At 39.5% G+C, this 17,314-nt stretch overlaps 2 protein-coding genes and 1 non-coding gene across 3 annotated transcripts; 1 reads left to right on the forward strand and 2 right to left on the reverse strand.

Annotated features, from left to right (window-relative positions):
• Window positions 1-1,238: 1,238 nt before the first annotated feature.
• Window positions 1,239-6,305, reverse strand: polr1g (RNA polymerase I subunit G). The gene is made up of 3 exons (XM_055027869.1): window positions 5,973-6,305; window positions 4,334-4,478; window positions 1,239-2,700 (listed from the first exon to the last, which is right to left on the reverse strand). The coding sequence occupies exons 1-3, from the start codon at window positions 6,055-6,057 to the stop codon at window positions 1,938-1,940; spliced, it is 993 nt and encodes a 330-aa protein (XP_054883844.1). The 5' UTR covers window positions 6,058-6,305; the 3' UTR covers window positions 1,239-1,937.
• Window positions 6,301-14,402, forward strand: irf2bp1 (interferon regulatory factor 2 binding protein 1). The gene is made up of 3 exons (XM_055027866.1): window positions 6,301-7,578; window positions 8,573-8,941; window positions 9,656-14,402. Exons 1-2 carry the CDS (start codon window positions 6,599-6,601, stop codon window positions 8,907-8,909), a joined length of 1,317 nt encoding a protein of 438 aa, XP_054883841.1. The 5' UTR covers window positions 6,301-6,598; the 3' UTR covers window positions 8,910-8,941; window positions 9,656-14,402.
• A 628-nt stretch (window positions 14,403-15,030) lies between these two features.
• LOC129359469 (U2 spliceosomal RNA) lies at window positions 15,031-15,221 on the reverse strand. The gene has a single exon (XR_008605904.1). It is a non-coding gene; the product is annotated as a U2 spliceosomal RNA (small nuclear RNA).
• Between the last annotated feature and the right edge of the window lie 2,093 nt (window positions 15,222-17,314).

The following is a 17,314-nucleotide window of genomic DNA, read 5'->3' on the forward strand; positions in this document are numbered from 1 at the left end:
GATGGTGAGGCTGTGAAAGCACCAGAGGTGCCTGAGCTCATTAGGAAGCAGGACCATGCTCCGGTGCAGAGCAGAGAGAAGCAGGGTGGGGGTGATGCAGAGCCGAGCCTGAAATGTTTCACCTCAGAGTCAAAGATGCGATGATTTTCCATCAGCCGCCTCTACATTTGCAAATCCTTCCTCTGCGTTCAGTCAGCAGCAGGTCCTCCCTCACATCTGTCGGGAGAAATAAGTGTTTAAAAGGTGAGAGGTTGATCTGAGGCTGCAGGCTGAGCTGTGTGGCCCACAGGCCGGACTCTGGCGCCACCTACCGGCCACAGCAGGGACTCCTTTGCTGCGTCCTGAAAGACAGGTTTTTAGAAAAAATGGCAAAATTTGAGGAGGAAGTTGAAGTTTTTTATCAAATGCAGGGTTGGGTAGTAATTAGTTACATTCACTAACTTTGAGTAATTTTATTATGAATTATCTTTCCTCTTACTTGAGTCAAACTTCTGAATTTTATTCACACTGAATGAAAAATAAAGATGTTTTAAACAAAAATGTACCTGACACACACCTGCAGTTTCTGTTAGTTTCATATTGAAAGAGTTGGATAAAATTTATTTTGCCTGATATTATTTTTTTGTTAAATTATCATTTTGATCCCTAAAACACCAAATGTTCCACTTACTTTTATATTTTGCTCCAAACCTTCATATATAATACTGAATTGAATAAAAAAGTTTGTTGCAGGGGATTTTATTGAGGAGTCAGAGTAATGAAAACTGAATTAAAAACATTATTTAGATGTTATTTATTTAGGATTTTCACTACTCAGTCCATTTTTAGTCTTCAGTTGCATGTTTTAACCTGTGCTACAATAACCTGCTGTTTTATTTTTCATATGGTCTAAATTCACACTTATTTTCCTGTTTTTGGAATTTTTTAACTATAGTTTGAATCTACGTTCTGCTGCTGGTGCACATGAATTTCCTCAATCTGTGATCATGAAGGATTTATTTATCTTAAATGTTATTTTGTTGGGAATAAGCCCACATTTCAGCTGCTACCTCAGCATCCTGCTTCACTCGGATCTTCAGAAAAGCTCTTTAATCTTCTTTCATCCATGTTATTGTTGGATATCAGTGAAGCAAATTTGGTTTTCATTCCTCCAGGATGAAATCACAACTTTAAGGAAATTCTGTTGGTCTGAATTCAAAACTGCAGGACAATAAAAACACCAAACACATTTTCTCCTCTTTAAGTTTCTTTAATTTCTTTACAGAGTTTTGTGGCCCAAATCAGTCCTCAAAGCTTTGGCTAAAAAACCCACAGTAAATCTGTTTTTTTTAGCGTATCTAAGGCTGTGAAATCCACCAGGAGTCGACAGAAACCGGACCAGAACGAGGAGATGATTCCCCGTTTCCCATGCTGCCGCCTCGTCCAGCTGCTGTGAGGGAAACTGTCTTTAAAGAGACAGTACGCAACTGTCTTTTTACATACTTAAACTGTTTAAACTGTTTTTACCTGTCTCTTTAAAGACAGTTACGAGATATGTAACCGTCTTTAAGAAATGTTTTCAAACTAATTATGGTTTTAGGCTGAGAACATGTGAAAAAGCTGATCTCTTTTCTCCCAGTACTAACTAGAAACAACCAATCAGAGCCAGGAGGCGGGTCTTGGCGCTGTCAATCACCTTCCATTGACAAATATTAATGTCCGCCTCTAGCACTTTTAGCAGCATAAATGATAAATTACGATGATTGACAGCGCTAAGCCCCGCCTCCAGGCTCTGATTGGTTGTTTTTGGTCATTTCTTCTCAGGGATGAGGTGGAGGAGATCAATCTTTTCAGAGATTATTGGTCTCATAAACATGAAAAAAAGCTTTTTTTAAAATAAAAGTTACATGCTGCAGCTTTAAGCGTTTATGTCTGAAGACATTTAAAGATGGAGGGAATCAGCAGAGAACGTCCTCCTCAGTTCTATTTTTCTTCTTCTTCTTCTTCCTCTTCCCTGAACCCTCTGCTGCGTCACAGTATGAAACGTCCAGCGGCTCACATTTCACAGAAACTGGTTCCACCTTAACTTCCACGCTGGGCTCCAGTTCCTCGTCCCCCTCCTCCCTGTCCTTCTTCTTCTTCTTCTTCTTCCTCTTCATCGTCTGGACCGCCGTCGCTTCATCCAGATTTTCATCAGATGGTTCCTCTTTCATCTGCAGCAACACTTCCACTTCTTCCGACTTTAACCGCTTCTGTTTCTTCTTCTTCTTTTTCCTCTTCCTGCCTTCGTCCTCGTCATCCTCATCCACTCGGCCTCCATCTTCTATGAACTGCTTCACCACCAGCGGCCGCAGCGTCGTCGTCGACGGCCCGAACGCGGCTCCGTCCGCCTCGTTCTCCGCCACGTAGGTGAGCTTTGGAGTCTTGCTGCCGAACGGGTGGAACCGCTGCTTGAGGCCGGCTGGGACGGCGGGCGCCGGGGCGGCCGGCACGACGTGTGGCGCCCGCCCGCCGCCCGCGTCCTTGTAGCTCTCGCAGATGTTCAGCAGCCTAGAGAAGGCCGGAGCGACGACGAAGCCGTCCGACGTCCGGCTGTCGCTGGTGAGCAGGTGAAGGTCAATGGGTCGGGACGACGCCAGGACGCTGTAGCGCTGCTGGACCGGTCCAACCGGAACCTTCAGGGTCCGGCGACCCGACAGGGGAACCTGGACGCCGCTGAAGCTGCAGGAAAAACAAGTGGAGAGTTGGAACACACTGTAAAAACACAAAATCTTAACACGTAATTTTAGTCTAATATCAAATACCCTGAAATACTTTTATGAAGATAACTAAATCTCTTAATTTTGATGAAAAAGTTGTAGTTAGTTGCACTGGTAGAGTAGAAGACATTTTCCCATGTTATAAGTGAAATAATCAGCATTCTGACTGATTTTTTTATGCAGACCTGGTGCAGTAATCAATGCAAACACAGAAACACATGGATGAGTTCCTGTAATGCTGAGACATTAGCCCTCCAATCCTGGAGATGTCCTCAGGTGATAGAAGGCCGGCTTCGTAACCGTCTCTATGTGTCTCTGAATGTTCAGGTCAGAGTTCATCCTGATCTCCAGTTTCCAGCTGTAGTAACTGAAGTTGTGCGTTTTCTCCAGATCTTTAGATAATAACTTCAGTTTTGTTTCCGTTCAGCTGGAGAACATTTTGGCACATCAACACATTTATCTGTTTTTAACTTCTGTTCACTGATTGGACGGTTCAATGGTCACCTGGTGACATCATAATGCAGAGCTGTGTATCACCTGTATATTTATAGTAACTATTTTAATTTCTTGACATAACCTGAGCTCAGAGCCGGCCCAAGGCATATGCGAGTTAAATGGCTGCTTAGGGCCCCTAAAACACGAAGTTATAATGAAGATTTTTAAATAACATTGAAAAATACAAATTAAATGCCATTACAAACGGAAAAATTAGTTCCATATTATTTTTATAGACGGTACACATATAACAGATTAAACTCTTCCTCCTGTCACATTTATTTTAAACTTCCTAACTTGTTCACTGTAAATTCAATGTTTTTCTGCTGCTGTTACTTTCAAATAATTAAAATAAGATGTCACACTTTCAAAATCCAAATTACTATTTTGTTGTTTGCTACTTCTGTAAGGTTAAAATCAACAGTCATTACAATGCCAGCATGATGTAAGCTAGGTACAAATGACGCTAAAAGTAGCAATAGAGTCGCTTTGGATCGATGAAGCATCTGGTGGTGACATGTTGGTATAAAGGGTTCCAAAAGTGACAATATGCTAAAAGCTTTGGGCTAGCTCTGCCTTAGCTAACAGCAGCATGTAGATAACAGGGGTCCCAGGATTGAACCTTGTGGAACGCCACATGTGATTAAACCAGTCAAGTTCTGGTCATCCATGTCTTTATCCTGGGAATCCAATAAATGTAGATGGACATTATGGGTGGAATTTATTCATTTGAAATGAAACCAATTGAGAAGATGACAAACAGGAAGGAAACTGAGGTTTATTTTAATAATGTCTTCATACAAATGAGGATTTAGAAAAAAAAAGACTTGCTGGACACAACGTCTTTGTGGACTGGATTGAACCAAGATCTCCTCACCAGCTGCTTTTGTTCTATAAAATCTCAAATTGGCCAGTAAAGTATGGCAGAAAAACTGACAATCATCCCTGACTGAGTTCTGAGAGGATTTTCAACCTCACGTTCCTGCTGAAATGGAACAACAGTGAGAGAAAACCGCGAGGACAAAGCTTAATTTCCATTTAAGTTCTTGTAAAGATCGGAATGCATGATAACAGACGCAAGGAGCACAAGCCGTACCCACCAGTGGGGGTCGAAGCTGGCAGGAGCTTTAATGAGCCACAACTCGTTCTCGTTGTTCCTCAGATTGTCTGCCAGCGTGCTGCTGCAGGGGACGTGGCAGAAAGACACAAAGTCCTGAGGACACTCCACCCGCGCGGTCTTCCTCGCTGCAGAAACAAACAAGCCATTCTTCATTAAATAAGAATTAGAAAGCGGAGGATCTGTCGGCTTAGCACTATGTGGGAAAACGCTTCCACGTGTTCTTGTTTTGTTTTTATTGGGATGTTTTGTGATGGACAAACACAAATAAAAATCTGAAAAGTGAGGGAATTGTATTTAATTATGGTGTCAAAATGCACAAAAGACACAAAATCTTACTGAGTATTTTTACTATAGTTTCTAGTGCAAATATTCTAGTTCACTTCTAATAACAAAAAACTAACTTATAAATAACTTCTCAGCAAGATGTAGTAGCTTAGTTTAAGTTAATAATTCCTCAATGTTGATGAAAAATCAGATTATTTCTAGGCCTGTCGCAATCAATCATTTAATCCCATGATAAATTAAAACGCCATCAATCGTTTCTACGATTTATTGTTTTTCTCTTTTTTTTCTTTTCCTACCAGAAACTGGATGGTAAAAATCTTCAGTTTGTTGCTTTGGTCTCAATTAGCCCTTATTTTGAAGACCAATTTTGTTTACAGAGACTTCATAAGTCATTTTATCTGTTGTTTTATTTATTTTGGATGATTAAAATGTCTTCTAGTTCCAGTGTTAAATGATCATTAGAATCTAATACCATTATACTGCTTGAAAGTGGTTTAAAAACAACAATATTATTGTTTACTGCAGTAACTTCTGGGACACTTTATCATTCACATAAAACATTGTGACAAGTCTATTTGTTTCACTTATAACATGGTGAAACAAATAGACTGGAGAGCTGGTACTTTTTTTTTTTTTATCAATATCAAGGAATTACTGACTTTAAAAAAAGTTACTTGTAAGTTAGTTTAGTTTTATTTCAAGTTTACTGAAATATTTGCACAAGAAACTAGACCAAAATACTTTTTTGCAGTGTACCAAAGTAATTTTTAGGATAAAGGGTGAAAGGTTTTGAAGTATTCACTTTAACAACAAATTAGTCTTGAAGGAAAGCTAAAATCTCATAATAAAACACTTCTTTTTAAGAACAAAGTCTACATAAAATGTATTTTGTTACAAAAAGACATGTTTTACTGCAAAAACACTAAATTTCACCAAATATTTTTGATCCTGTTTCCAGTTCAAACAACTGAATAAGGACAAACTTAAACGTAACTTTTTTGCAACATGTAAGAGCTAGTTTTAATTTAAGTCATTAATTTCTTAAAGATGATGAAAAAGTACAAGTGCCACTTGGTAAGACATGTATGGAACGCATTACCGCCATCTAGTGGCATGGAGTGGGTCTCAAACTGCATTATTTTATACATAAATCATCTATTTGTCTTTTGTTAAGTAACTTTGTTGATCAACAACAAGCATATACAAACTAGTTATCAAACTAGTTATCTCTAATGCCTATTGAAAGTGTAGTATACACGGTAACATTACGTTTTTGGTCAGAGACAACATTTCTTTTTGCACCAACTTAGCTTAAATTACATCCGTATGCTTACCGGGTTCCTCCTGCCGCTCTGTTGTTTCCGTGGCAACATTATCCGTTTCATCTTCGCTCGAAGACGAAGAAATGTCCTTCGGCATGTTTTATAGTTCAGAAATAACTGCCAACGATGTAACTCACTACGTATTTTAGCTCAACACACATGGCTCTGAGGTGGAACAGAGCATGAGTCGACACAAAGTGAACTCAGACGTGGAGTACTTCCGGGTCGCCGTGGATTGTAGTTCCACCTCCCGGTATGATGGTAGTGTCTGAGTTGGTAGCGCCGGTCAAAACAACTCAAGCTCCCACAATCCCCCTCGAACTATTACGTAACCTACCAGCGTCTGTCGGGGGAAAAACAGTTGACAGGAGCGAGAAGTAGGCCGAATAGGATAAACAAAGCAAATATATGAAAAAGAGCTTAGACGACTTTAATATTTGTCATTATTTTTCATGTTTAAAATGAGTAGCGCTTTTCTAAAGTTGTGTTGGGTGTGTTAAGGCGGAAAGTTTGTCGAAAAGAGGGCGTACACCTGTCGAACCGAAATAGGTTAACGAAGCTAACCTGCGTTAGCACGTTAGCGTGCTAGCTGGCTGTTTGAACCCGAGCAGGTGTGCCAGGTGGCCCGCCAGGCAGCCATGTCCTCCCCTTCGTCGTCGTCCAGGCGCCAGTGGTGCTACTTGTGCGACCTGCCGAAGATGCCGTGGACCGTGGTGTGGGACTTCAGCGAGGTGGTCTGCCGCGGTTGCGTTAACTACGAGGGGGCTAACCAGATCGAGTTCCTGATAGCAAGTGCCCGCCAGCTGAAGCGGAGTCACGGCATGCAGGACGGCAACGTGAGGTCGCCCGGCCCCTCTCCCAACAAACACGGCTCCTTAGCCAGAGCAGAGCCGGGGCCGGACGGCGGCAGGCAGCACGCCGAGCGCTTTGAGCGGGGAGGCAGAGGGGAAGGCGGCGGGACGACGATACGCGTGCCGCCCAACGGGCTCCACCGCGACGGACAGCCGCCCCAAGAGGTGAATCGCCAGAGCCCCAGTAGCAGCCGGAGACCCATGATCGGAGCCGCCATCCCGCCCAATCTGGTGTCTCAAAGCATTGCGGGAATGCCTGGGCTGCTAGCGAGCATGCCAGCGGGTCTGACCGCCAGGACAGCGCCGATGAGCAGCCCGATGATCTTCCCGGGGCCAGTGCTGGCCGAGATGAGCCGCAGACAGCTGGGGATCGGGATCTCCTCCTTCATCACCCCGGAGCTGGAGCGGGAGCTCATTTCCTCCCAGGCCAAGTCCCAGACTCAGACCCAGGCTGGCGGCAGCAAGAGCACAAGTCTGTCTTCTTCGTCTTTTTGCATGGCTGGAGGTGTGAGCCAGACGAGCCCGAAGCCCGCTTCGTCCCCGGCCAGGCAGCAACGGCCCCCGACGGCCCGGTCCGGAGCCGAGCCTCTGGGCTCCGCGGAGGCAGCCACGACTGCTGCGGCGTTACCCAACAACGGTGCCTCCGAGCTGGGATCGGCATCTGTCAGCAACACCCATCCGACCGGAAACACGCTGTCCTGCACGCTGTGCCACGAGCGGCTGGAGGACACACACTTTGTCCAGTGTCCATCAGTGCCTGGCCACAGGTTTGTTTTTTGGCGTTTATCTGGATTTACTGCGGCTTTTTTATTATTAGTGCTGCAGCTAACGATTAACAATTTAGTAATCGATACTTCTAGACAATTAATCGATACAAAAAGTGGCGCATAATAATAGAATGTTAGAAAGTAAAAAATGCAGGGAAACTCAATTCTGTTTTTAAATTAAGAAAATAAAAGAAACATTTCCAATTAAATAATAGAACTTGATTAATGGTATACATTTAAAATTGCAAATTAAGACATTTTTTTCTTTAAATAAGAAATAATTTTATTGATAAAATGGCATAATATAGCTTTCCTTTAGTGTGTGCTTGAACATTTATAGCTAAAGAATTGATTAATGAATTATTTCAATTGGTGCTGAAATCATGACTCCCATTATTCACAATTAACCTATTGAAATAATTATCAAATAATTTAGTAATTGATTAATCATTAAGTTCAATATATAAATTTAAAAACAGCTGTAATTAAGCCAATTATGTATTAATGTACATTTGCATTCTAGATAAAAAATAAAACAAAATCTGTAAAGATGTTTCAGCCAAAACTCCTGAAGTTGTTTTTGCTTCTCCTGGTTCAAATTCACTAGATAAATAAAATGCTTATTTTTTTTTTATTTTAAAAAAAGACTTAAATTATTTGCATTTTTGTTATTTTTATTTTATTATTTTTTCATTTCATTTTATTTTACTGAATTCCACAGCATAGTTACATGCTAAAGTTGTCAAAGTCAAGCTAGCATCCTTTGCTATTTGTTTCTTATTTAAAAACTTTTTCCTGACCTTTGTTATCTGTAGTGTTGGCAATTGGTAGCAAAGCTTCTTTTATATATCAGGCATACATTTAAGGTAAACTGTTAAAACCAATGCTAATCCTTGGCTAGCAGTAGCTTTTTTGCCCTCCAGAAGGAAGATGGAAATTATAACGGCTCAGTTGTACTCTTATAAATTCTTCCTGTCTCTCATTTCAAATGCAGGTTCTGCTTCCCCTGCACCAGAGTGTACATCCAGAGCCGGCGGGGCGACGGCGAGGTGTACTGCCCCAGCGGAGAGCGCTGCCCGCTGGATAACTCCCCCAACAGCCCACCCTGGGCCTTCATGCAGGGAGAGGTCTCTACCATCCTGGGCGCCGTTCCGGCTCCGGCGGGATCCGCGTCGGCAGCGGCATCTGGAGCCGGTTCGGGGTCGGGAAGTGCTCCGGTGTCTGGATCAGGGAGCGGAGCAGCTGGCGGCGCAAGTGGAGGTGGATCAGGAGGAGCAGGAGGAGGAGGAGGAGGAGGAGACGTCACTGTTAAGAAAGAGAGAGAGACGTGATGGTGACGTGGACCGAACAGCAGCAGCAGCAGGCGGGTTCATTTCACACCTAAAATCTCTGCAGAATAAAGCATTTAGGTTTCAGACCGACAGCTTCAACTACAGATGTTACATTTATTAAAGGAGTAGTAATGTGTAAAATTCACATTTTTTTGCCTTACATCATTATTCCCTCATCTAAAACATGCCATGGAGATTAAATCCTTTAATCTCTATGGCAATTATTCAGCTGTAAAACATCTGGGTGGCTCTAGCTCCGCCTTCAAGGACAAAGCTCCTCCCACACTTCGCTCCTTCAGACTAGCCAGCAGCAACTAGCAAACATCTGGAGGAGCTAATCATCTTCTGAGCGCATTATAGGAGCTACTTCTCATAGCAACGCTGCTAAAAATTTTGTTAAAGGCTTAATAGAGGAGCCATGTTGTGTCAACTTCCTGGAGGAATTATTTAAAGAGACAGAGGTCCAATTCATCAACCTGTATTTTGCTTCTAAACTGCAGTACGACTGCTGCCTTTTCACATGTCGCCAAAGCCGCTACATTTGTTGCTTTTTTTTCTTTCAGAAAAAAGTTGCTAAAGAGGTTTTAAAATTTGCAAAATATATTGACGAAGTCGCTAAATTGGCAACAGTGGTTACTGTTAACCATGCAAATGGAAATGTGATAATATTGCTGAATAAAATTGGTTTCACCTGTAATTATTGTTGTTTTTATGCCATAATTACGGTTTTCTTTTTATTTCTACAGATTTGGAATCAGTATAAGAGATGTCTACACTGGACTGCTGAGGGACCCAGAAAAGAAACACAACAACCAACAAAACCAGAAATCCTCCACTACACAGGTTCCTACTCCTCTAACTTCAGTTTGAACAGTTCAGAAGTTTCTGTTTTTCTCCATAATTTCCCTTTAAAGATCAATTTTCTCACTTGAAAAGGACTTGATATATTAGTTGTCCTCATTTAAAACGAATGAAATTACATTTCTACTGACCGAGTCGACTCTCCAGCACAGGTCAAACGACCCAATCTAAACATTATAACATTATAATTGAGTTTTTGCTGCATCCTCAGTGATGCAAAGGTGCTAAACGTCACATTAGAAAAGCACCACAGCATGTTGATTTATGTCTCCATAGCCTCAAACATAACAATCCAAGTGCTTGGCTTTGTTTCTGTTTGATAAACTCAAGTAAAAAAGGTTAACCTGCACTGGCTCAGTGACTGAGATCACACCAACACACCAGATTTATAGTTGCTCTGTGGCCGAAAATCAATTAATTCAGTAATGTTTAGGAGACGAAAGTCAGATAAAACTCTTCGCCTTCTAACCTGACCGTCTTTCTTCTGTACACAACTGCATATTGTTTATTTTTCTGAATTTTATAACTGATCGTCCCCTAGAAACCAAAAGGACTCGACAGAAACACAACAAAGCTAACAATAATTGTGCATTGTAGAGAAATTTAGCAATTTTCATACTTTTGCAGTAGAAAACAGGAAAGAAAAATGGATCAAGCTTAACGTTTTAATCTTTAATTGAACTCAAATGATAAAAACGTGAAAACAAATTATTCTTACTGTGTGGAAGTTGGAAGAAACAACTGTTTCTGAATTAATTTTTAATATTTGTTTCAGAAACGAGCCTAAGATGCTAACATGTCGCTACTCACGTAGGGGAAGTTTAATATTTTTCTTAATCTCTTGAGCAAAACGAAGTCAAACGCTAATTAAAACGCCAACAATTCACATTTTCCCTCAACTGTAATTAAACAGAAATACTTTTGCAACAAGAGGCTCAAAATGTTCTTTTCTGATCAGTTAGCGATCCAGAAATACCACCTGATCGTGCTGACAACACTCTTCAGTGTGGAAGTTATTATTGCAGGAAGCACAGAGAACTGGACTTGGTATTTTGTTTTCTGCCTTCAAAACATTTCATTGAACTGAAGGAGAAGCAGACTGTCCAGAGGCTGAATTAATAAGTTATCAAACAGTTTGATTATATTGGAGCGAAGTTGCTCTGTTTCACACTTTAAAACTGCCTTTTGCCTGAGTTTAAAGGGTTGGGAGCCTTTTGGAAACCTAACTAGGCGTTTTGTAGGGAATCTGACATGCTAATAGCTAAAGTAAAGATAATTTAAAATGGCAGAAATCAAATGAGTAAAACACTGTTTTACAGTGACCTCTCACTCCTGCACGCTGTTGGATGTTACCTTTGCTACAGGTTTTAACGCTGTTAACTGAAGTCGGTATAATTGGAGCCCCTTGCAATAAATTGGCTGAGAAATCTGAAACGGATGCCATATTGGGAGGTAACAGGCCACGACATTTTTGTTCTTATTTACTTTAGGCCAGCTATACGTTAGCACTCTGCTGAGAAACCCTGAGTGAAGTCCCTCCCTCCAAACCTTCTTGGTGTCAAACATTTGTGCAGCAAAAATTTTCATTGGTGCTGCTATTTTTTTAGATAATAAGATAAAAGTTTCTTGAGGTCATCATTAATATCTTCAAAGCAAAAGGAGCACAAACAAAACATTTTACTAAGCTTTTTACACTATTTGTTTGTGTAAATGTAGTGAATTATGGCAGCACAAACAAGACATTTTTGCTACACAAAGGCAGCACAAAAATGTAACATTTTGTGGTTGACCTTTTGACCTTTAAGCAGCACAAATAAAAAGGTTTGCTGCATAAACGTTACACTCTAATTTTGCTATTGTTTAAAAAAGTTAGGTGGTGGCTGGTTGACCTTTCACAATCTGGAAATATTTTTTAATATCCTTAAAATGTCAGCGGCACAAACTAAAATCTTTGCTTCACAACATAGCTGAGTTGATTGGCAACAAATTTGTTTGATTTGTAAATGTAATATCTTTATTACATAGCAGCACAAATTAAAATTTTTACCCCACAAACATTTGACACAAATTTTGTTATATTTGGGTCATTGATATTTTCTAAACAAAGGCAGGACAAACAAAATTTTTGCTGCACAAATTAGTTGATTAACATAATTTTTTAAAAAGAATTTGCGGCAGCTGTTTGACCTTTTGTGACCTCTGAAAACATTTGTTAATTTCTTTAAGATGATAGCGGCACAAACAGAACTTTGTTGCTGCGCAGAGGTTTTACACCAGTTTTGTTAAATTTGAAGTCAAGAAACTGACGCCATGTTGGCAGGTAACCAGCCGCCACGTTTTCCCAGTCTTTATTTCCTTTACGGCAGCTTCACGTGACTCTTGGTGAAACCGAAAAAGAAAAACGTTAGCGCCATAGCTGAAAGAAATTGTGAAACTGGCGCCATGTGAGCAGGTGACAGGCCACCACATTTCTCTCTGCTTTTTGTTTTTTTCCTTTACGCCAGCTTTACGTGACTCTTGGTGAAACCGAAAAACGGAGAACGTTGGTGCGTCAAACTCGACCTTAACGTTGCTTTACGTTCACATCCAGCCCAGCCTACGCTTTACCCCGAATGTATATTTTAAGATATCTATTGATAGGCCTAGGATTATATTTTATACTAGAATGTTAAATGTTATATACTGTAAAAATCTGTTATAGTATGTATGTGCAATCCCTTAGTCTTAGTATATGCAACAGTTTGAAATATATTATGAAATATAATTGCGTATCTTTTTTTTTACTTTTATTTTTTAAGGGAGAATCCACCTGAAAAATATTATTCATAAAGTTTTGTTTCCCCACATATGATGAATGTATTTGTTCATTGGCCAGATTTTATTTTATGAATTAAAATGTTTGATGAAACTAAAGTGGGCGGGGCCAACATTCGAACTGAGTTTGTGTTTTGGGTCGATTCTCCCTTTATGTGCACGACGCACGCACAAACCAAAGGTCATGTTCAGCCCAGCTTCATGTTTCTGGATGTAACTGTTGAATAAAAATTATATTTAGTTGTTGGTTGAACTGGATTCCCTTGCGATGGAGTGTTGGACTCATTTTAGATGACAGAGAAACAATAAATCTAGGTAAAAATTTATGTATTTACAAGAAAAATTATCAGTAATAAATGCTTATTTTTCATGACTTAAGTAAAGTTTCAAATTTATAATATAACTAAAATGACAGTCATAAATTTGACCATAAATGCCACTTTAGATGAAAGGAAAATATTTTTCAATAAAAAAAGATAATTTTTTGATTAATGTCATGTGTTTAACAGACAAAAGTGTTGAAAAATTATAAATTTGCATAAAAAATACAGAGTTGTCATTTCAAGACATAAATTTACAATATTAAAACTAAGATGTTCTATGACAGATAGTCATACATTTTTGACCAAAATCTTCTCAAACAGAAGTTGTAGATTTTAGAATATCACAAAATTATTCCAGCAAAATTTCTAGATCAGTAACACATAAGATTTTTTTGATTAAAAAGTCATAAATTTGCAAGAAAAAATGCTAATTTTTCATAATTTAAAACCATAAATCTGTGACATTAAAACTTAAGAACAAAAATGACCAAAATCCTCTTGAGTTGAAGTGGTAAGTTTAGAATATCCACATCTGGATCCACATCTGTTTTAATGTAAGCTATGGATCTGGGCTCTTTTCCTGGATCCAGAAGAAACACCAGAGTCAGAGAGGAACATGGCTGCATCGAGTCTGGATGCAGGAAATGTTTCTGTTCAAGGAAAAGGTGGAAAATATTGAAATGCTTTCATAAATTTAAGGGGTTCTTTCATCTGAATTTCTGAATTTTCCAATGTTAGACAAAATGTCAGCTTTAACATTGTAAGTATGGAAAATATTAAACTTCAGATAGTTTTTTTTTAAAATATAAATTCAGAGTTTTTATTTGTTGAGATTTCTGAATGTTTTTAAATCCTTGCTTTAATATTGTAAATTTAAGCTTTCGGTCATGGAAAAGTATCATTTTTGCCGTGTGACTTTAACATTAGAGACTTTTTTTTTCTTGTAAATGCGTGAAATTTGACAAATTTATATTTTTTATTAAGTTCAAACTAGAACAGCCTTAATACTCTCATAGGATTCAAGCGGATGCTTTTCTTCAGTTTTTATCTCTCCTGTTATGTAATGGGATATAATAATTAATCGTGTTCAACATGTAATATCCCTCAGATTGGCTGTTTTGGGAGAAATGTCTTTAGAGAAATTGATATCAAGTACAATATGCACTGATTCGTAATGCAATCCCTCGGTAAGTGCCTTTTTAAAACCGTTTACCATCTGTTTATTGTGTGGGAACCTCAGGGGAAGCAGGAGTGCAATGGACTCTTTGTGATATTGTTGGAAAAACCTGAATCAGTTTCCCTCCAAACGCCATCACAACGCTTTTCCTTTTTATCTGAAGCTTTTGTAAAGTCAGCTGGCATTTTGTTTTGCAGTTTCGTCCCCCTTTGTGTTTGGAGTTTGTTTTTATCAATGTTCTTGTTTTTGTAGAGCTTTTGGTTTTACTGCAACTTCATGTACAAAATAGAAACCATCAATAAACTGGATGGAAACTTGTATGTTTGTCTTTGTATTTTTGACATTTAGACATCTAAGGATTTCATTATTGGGAATAAATAAATGTTACATGTAGAGAAACACTTGAGCTTTGTTTTAGCTAACAGCTAAAAGCCACATTAGCTAAGCTAATTTTGCTTGTTCAGTAAATATCACTTATTTATTTTAGTATTACACAGATGGGTCGAGTACTCGAAAACTAATTGGTTAATAGTTGTAATTCTATTGTTCATAAATTAGATGGAATGCTAGTTCTAAGCTTGTTTATTGTTGCCATGGCAGCTGCCTGCCAAGATGGCTGCCGGTTACAAAGGGCCTAGTTTAGACAACTGATGATAAGAGACCATTGGAGCTAAACGGCTTCTGCAGTTTTCCATGGCGGCCATATTTGCTCATGAACTTTGTTGTTTGAAAGCTCAGAGCAGTAAATACATTTTTAGGCAACTAAGAGAACATTTTGGAAATTTGTAAATATGAAATAAATAATAAATAGAGAAAACTACAGATCATAAGATAGCCAAAAGTTTAATATTTTTTTCTTGCAAATGAATTTCAATCGCTAAAGCTACAAGGTTCAATATTAGCCTGTTTATTTAAAACTGTACGACATTTACATATAACAGCATAATGGAGGTGCACTGCTCCTGGAGACACTGCAATACCAGGACAATGAGTGAACTGGAGAAGGCAAGCCTCTACTCCAGCTCCTTGTTCCAAAACCCAATTTAATATTTGGTCCCCATGTCGAGGACTATCAGATATTAAACTGATAAGAACAGAAACTTACACTTGATCTGAGCCAAAAGGCCGAGAAGCGATGCCTCCTGACTGGGGGAGAAACCATTTCTTCCAGTCCGAGCTCAGTTTAACTCGCGGTTCGGAAACTTTTAAACTAATTTAAAGCTTCAGCAGGAACAGGAACTTTATTTTACGATGACCCGGTAATGTTAGTGTTAGTATGTCGCGGGATATTAAACTCAATCAGGCAAATAAAGGAAAATATCCGGGTTTACGTGAAACCACGTGGTACGCTTTCGTCCAATAGGAAGCGGAGAAGTGAATACGAATAGAAATATCCATGTTATGGGACTTTAACTCATTGACACATAAAGAGTAACTCAGTTTAGTTGTCATTAAATGTTTTTAACAAACATTTATCTTTTTTAATATTTTAATTAAAATTAACTTTTTCTGCTGCTGTAAAATGGATTTTTAATCTCAACTGGATTTTTCTGTGAAATAAATTAATTATTTCAATTCGACTAACTTGGATTTCAGTAACTCTGAGTTTATTGTCTAAATCAGGATGGGTCCTGCAGACCCGGCATCCTGCAGGTCCTTCTCAGGTGCGTTAAACCTGGATCCACAGATCTAAAACATGCAGGATGCCTTTGGGCCCCACTGGCTTCAATCCATCTTAGATTTTGGTGAATTTTACAAATGTCTTGTATTTGCCACAAGATGGCGCTATACATCAATTAGTGCCTGGAGGAGCGGCTGCAACCCTAACTAATCTCTTTCAGAGCCTCTTTAGAAGCTTGGTGCATATTAATCCGCCTGAATGCTGATCTGGTTCTGGTTCTGGTTCGTTTCCTCCATTAGCGTCAGCAGCTCATTACTGCGATTGTTAAGCCAATTGGAGAGGTGATAATGGACGGCATGGAGCCCCTATTGACATGAAGAACAACCCGCTGAGACACGAAGCCAAAGGAAATATAGAGGAGTTGCATAGAAACTGAGACATTTCAATAAAAACAACAAAAAAAAATACTTAATGGCATAGCGACCATAAGTTTTAAGTCGTTAAATTTTGACGATTTATAGCAAATAAGCCGCTATGAAAATGCTTAAAATTTATAAACATTAAAAGTGAAGATAAAATCTTACCAAGTCGTTTGAGTCTAGTTTTTAGCAAATTACTTAAAGCGCAAGAAGTAAAACAAAACTGACTTTCAAGTAACTTTTCCTCTTGTTCTAAGTCAATAATTTCTTAATCTAGTGTTTTAAAGCGCTAACTTCCGCTGGCAGATTATTTCATGAATAATCTGCCAGCGGAACTGGAGCTGGGTTGCTAGGTAACGGGCTGGGCTTGCCCGGGGTTGCTAGGTAACGTCCGTTGATTGTGAAATGAGTTGAATGATCAATTAGAACTTTCTGATCAATATTAAGGAATCATCAGATCACTTGCTGATAATCTGGTTTTCAGATCGTTTTGTCTCATTTCGAGATACGGAAATCAAGGTTTAGAGTAAAATGTTTTATTTTTCACATATTTCACTCTGTAATTTGGTTCTAATCCCAGTTGGAACCGGCCATAGAAGCAAACCGGTTTTTACTCGTAAGAGTCTCATTTTAAACACGTTTAAATCGACAGATTGTCAGATCAATCCGTTTGGTTCCCGACAAAACGTCGGTACGAAACAACCCGACGGCAGGAGGTGCAAAATGGCGACTGAGAGAAGCGACCAGAATGGAGTTAAATGGTGCGTGGACGCGTTTCTTTTCCACCGGCTGTCACGGTGCGGTTTGCAGGAGTCTCACACTTTGCGCCTCCATCCAGATCGTCAAATATCCCGCAGATAAACAGATTTCACTGCCTGGTAAATATTTGCCCACACAATTAAAACATCAACGACTGATGTCAGAAACAAAAGATGATCCACTCGCTGTGGGATGGTGCGTAAAAAGAACGAACACGCTCCAACTTTCTCAGCTGATGTGCGTATTGGACTTCTTCTTCTTCTCCTCTTCCATTTTTGCTGCGTTTTGTTCCGCAGCTGCAGCTGCAGCAGGGAGGCGGATATGAAGGAAAGCCCTGCGTAACGCACAGACTCGGAATACACATCAGGCCTGGGAGCAGACGGAGGCCCGTGAATGTCAATGCCTCGGCCTTAATGGGGACTGAATGGAGA

The sequence above is a fragment of the Poeciliopsis prolifica genome, unplaced genomic scaffold, assembly GCF_027474105.1.
Source record: "Poeciliopsis prolifica strain line A6 unplaced genomic scaffold, Auburn_PproV2 SCAFFOLD004, whole genome shotgun sequence".
NCBI classification, from domain to species: Eukaryota; Metazoa; Chordata; class Actinopteri; order Cyprinodontiformes; family Poeciliidae; genus Poeciliopsis; species Poeciliopsis prolifica.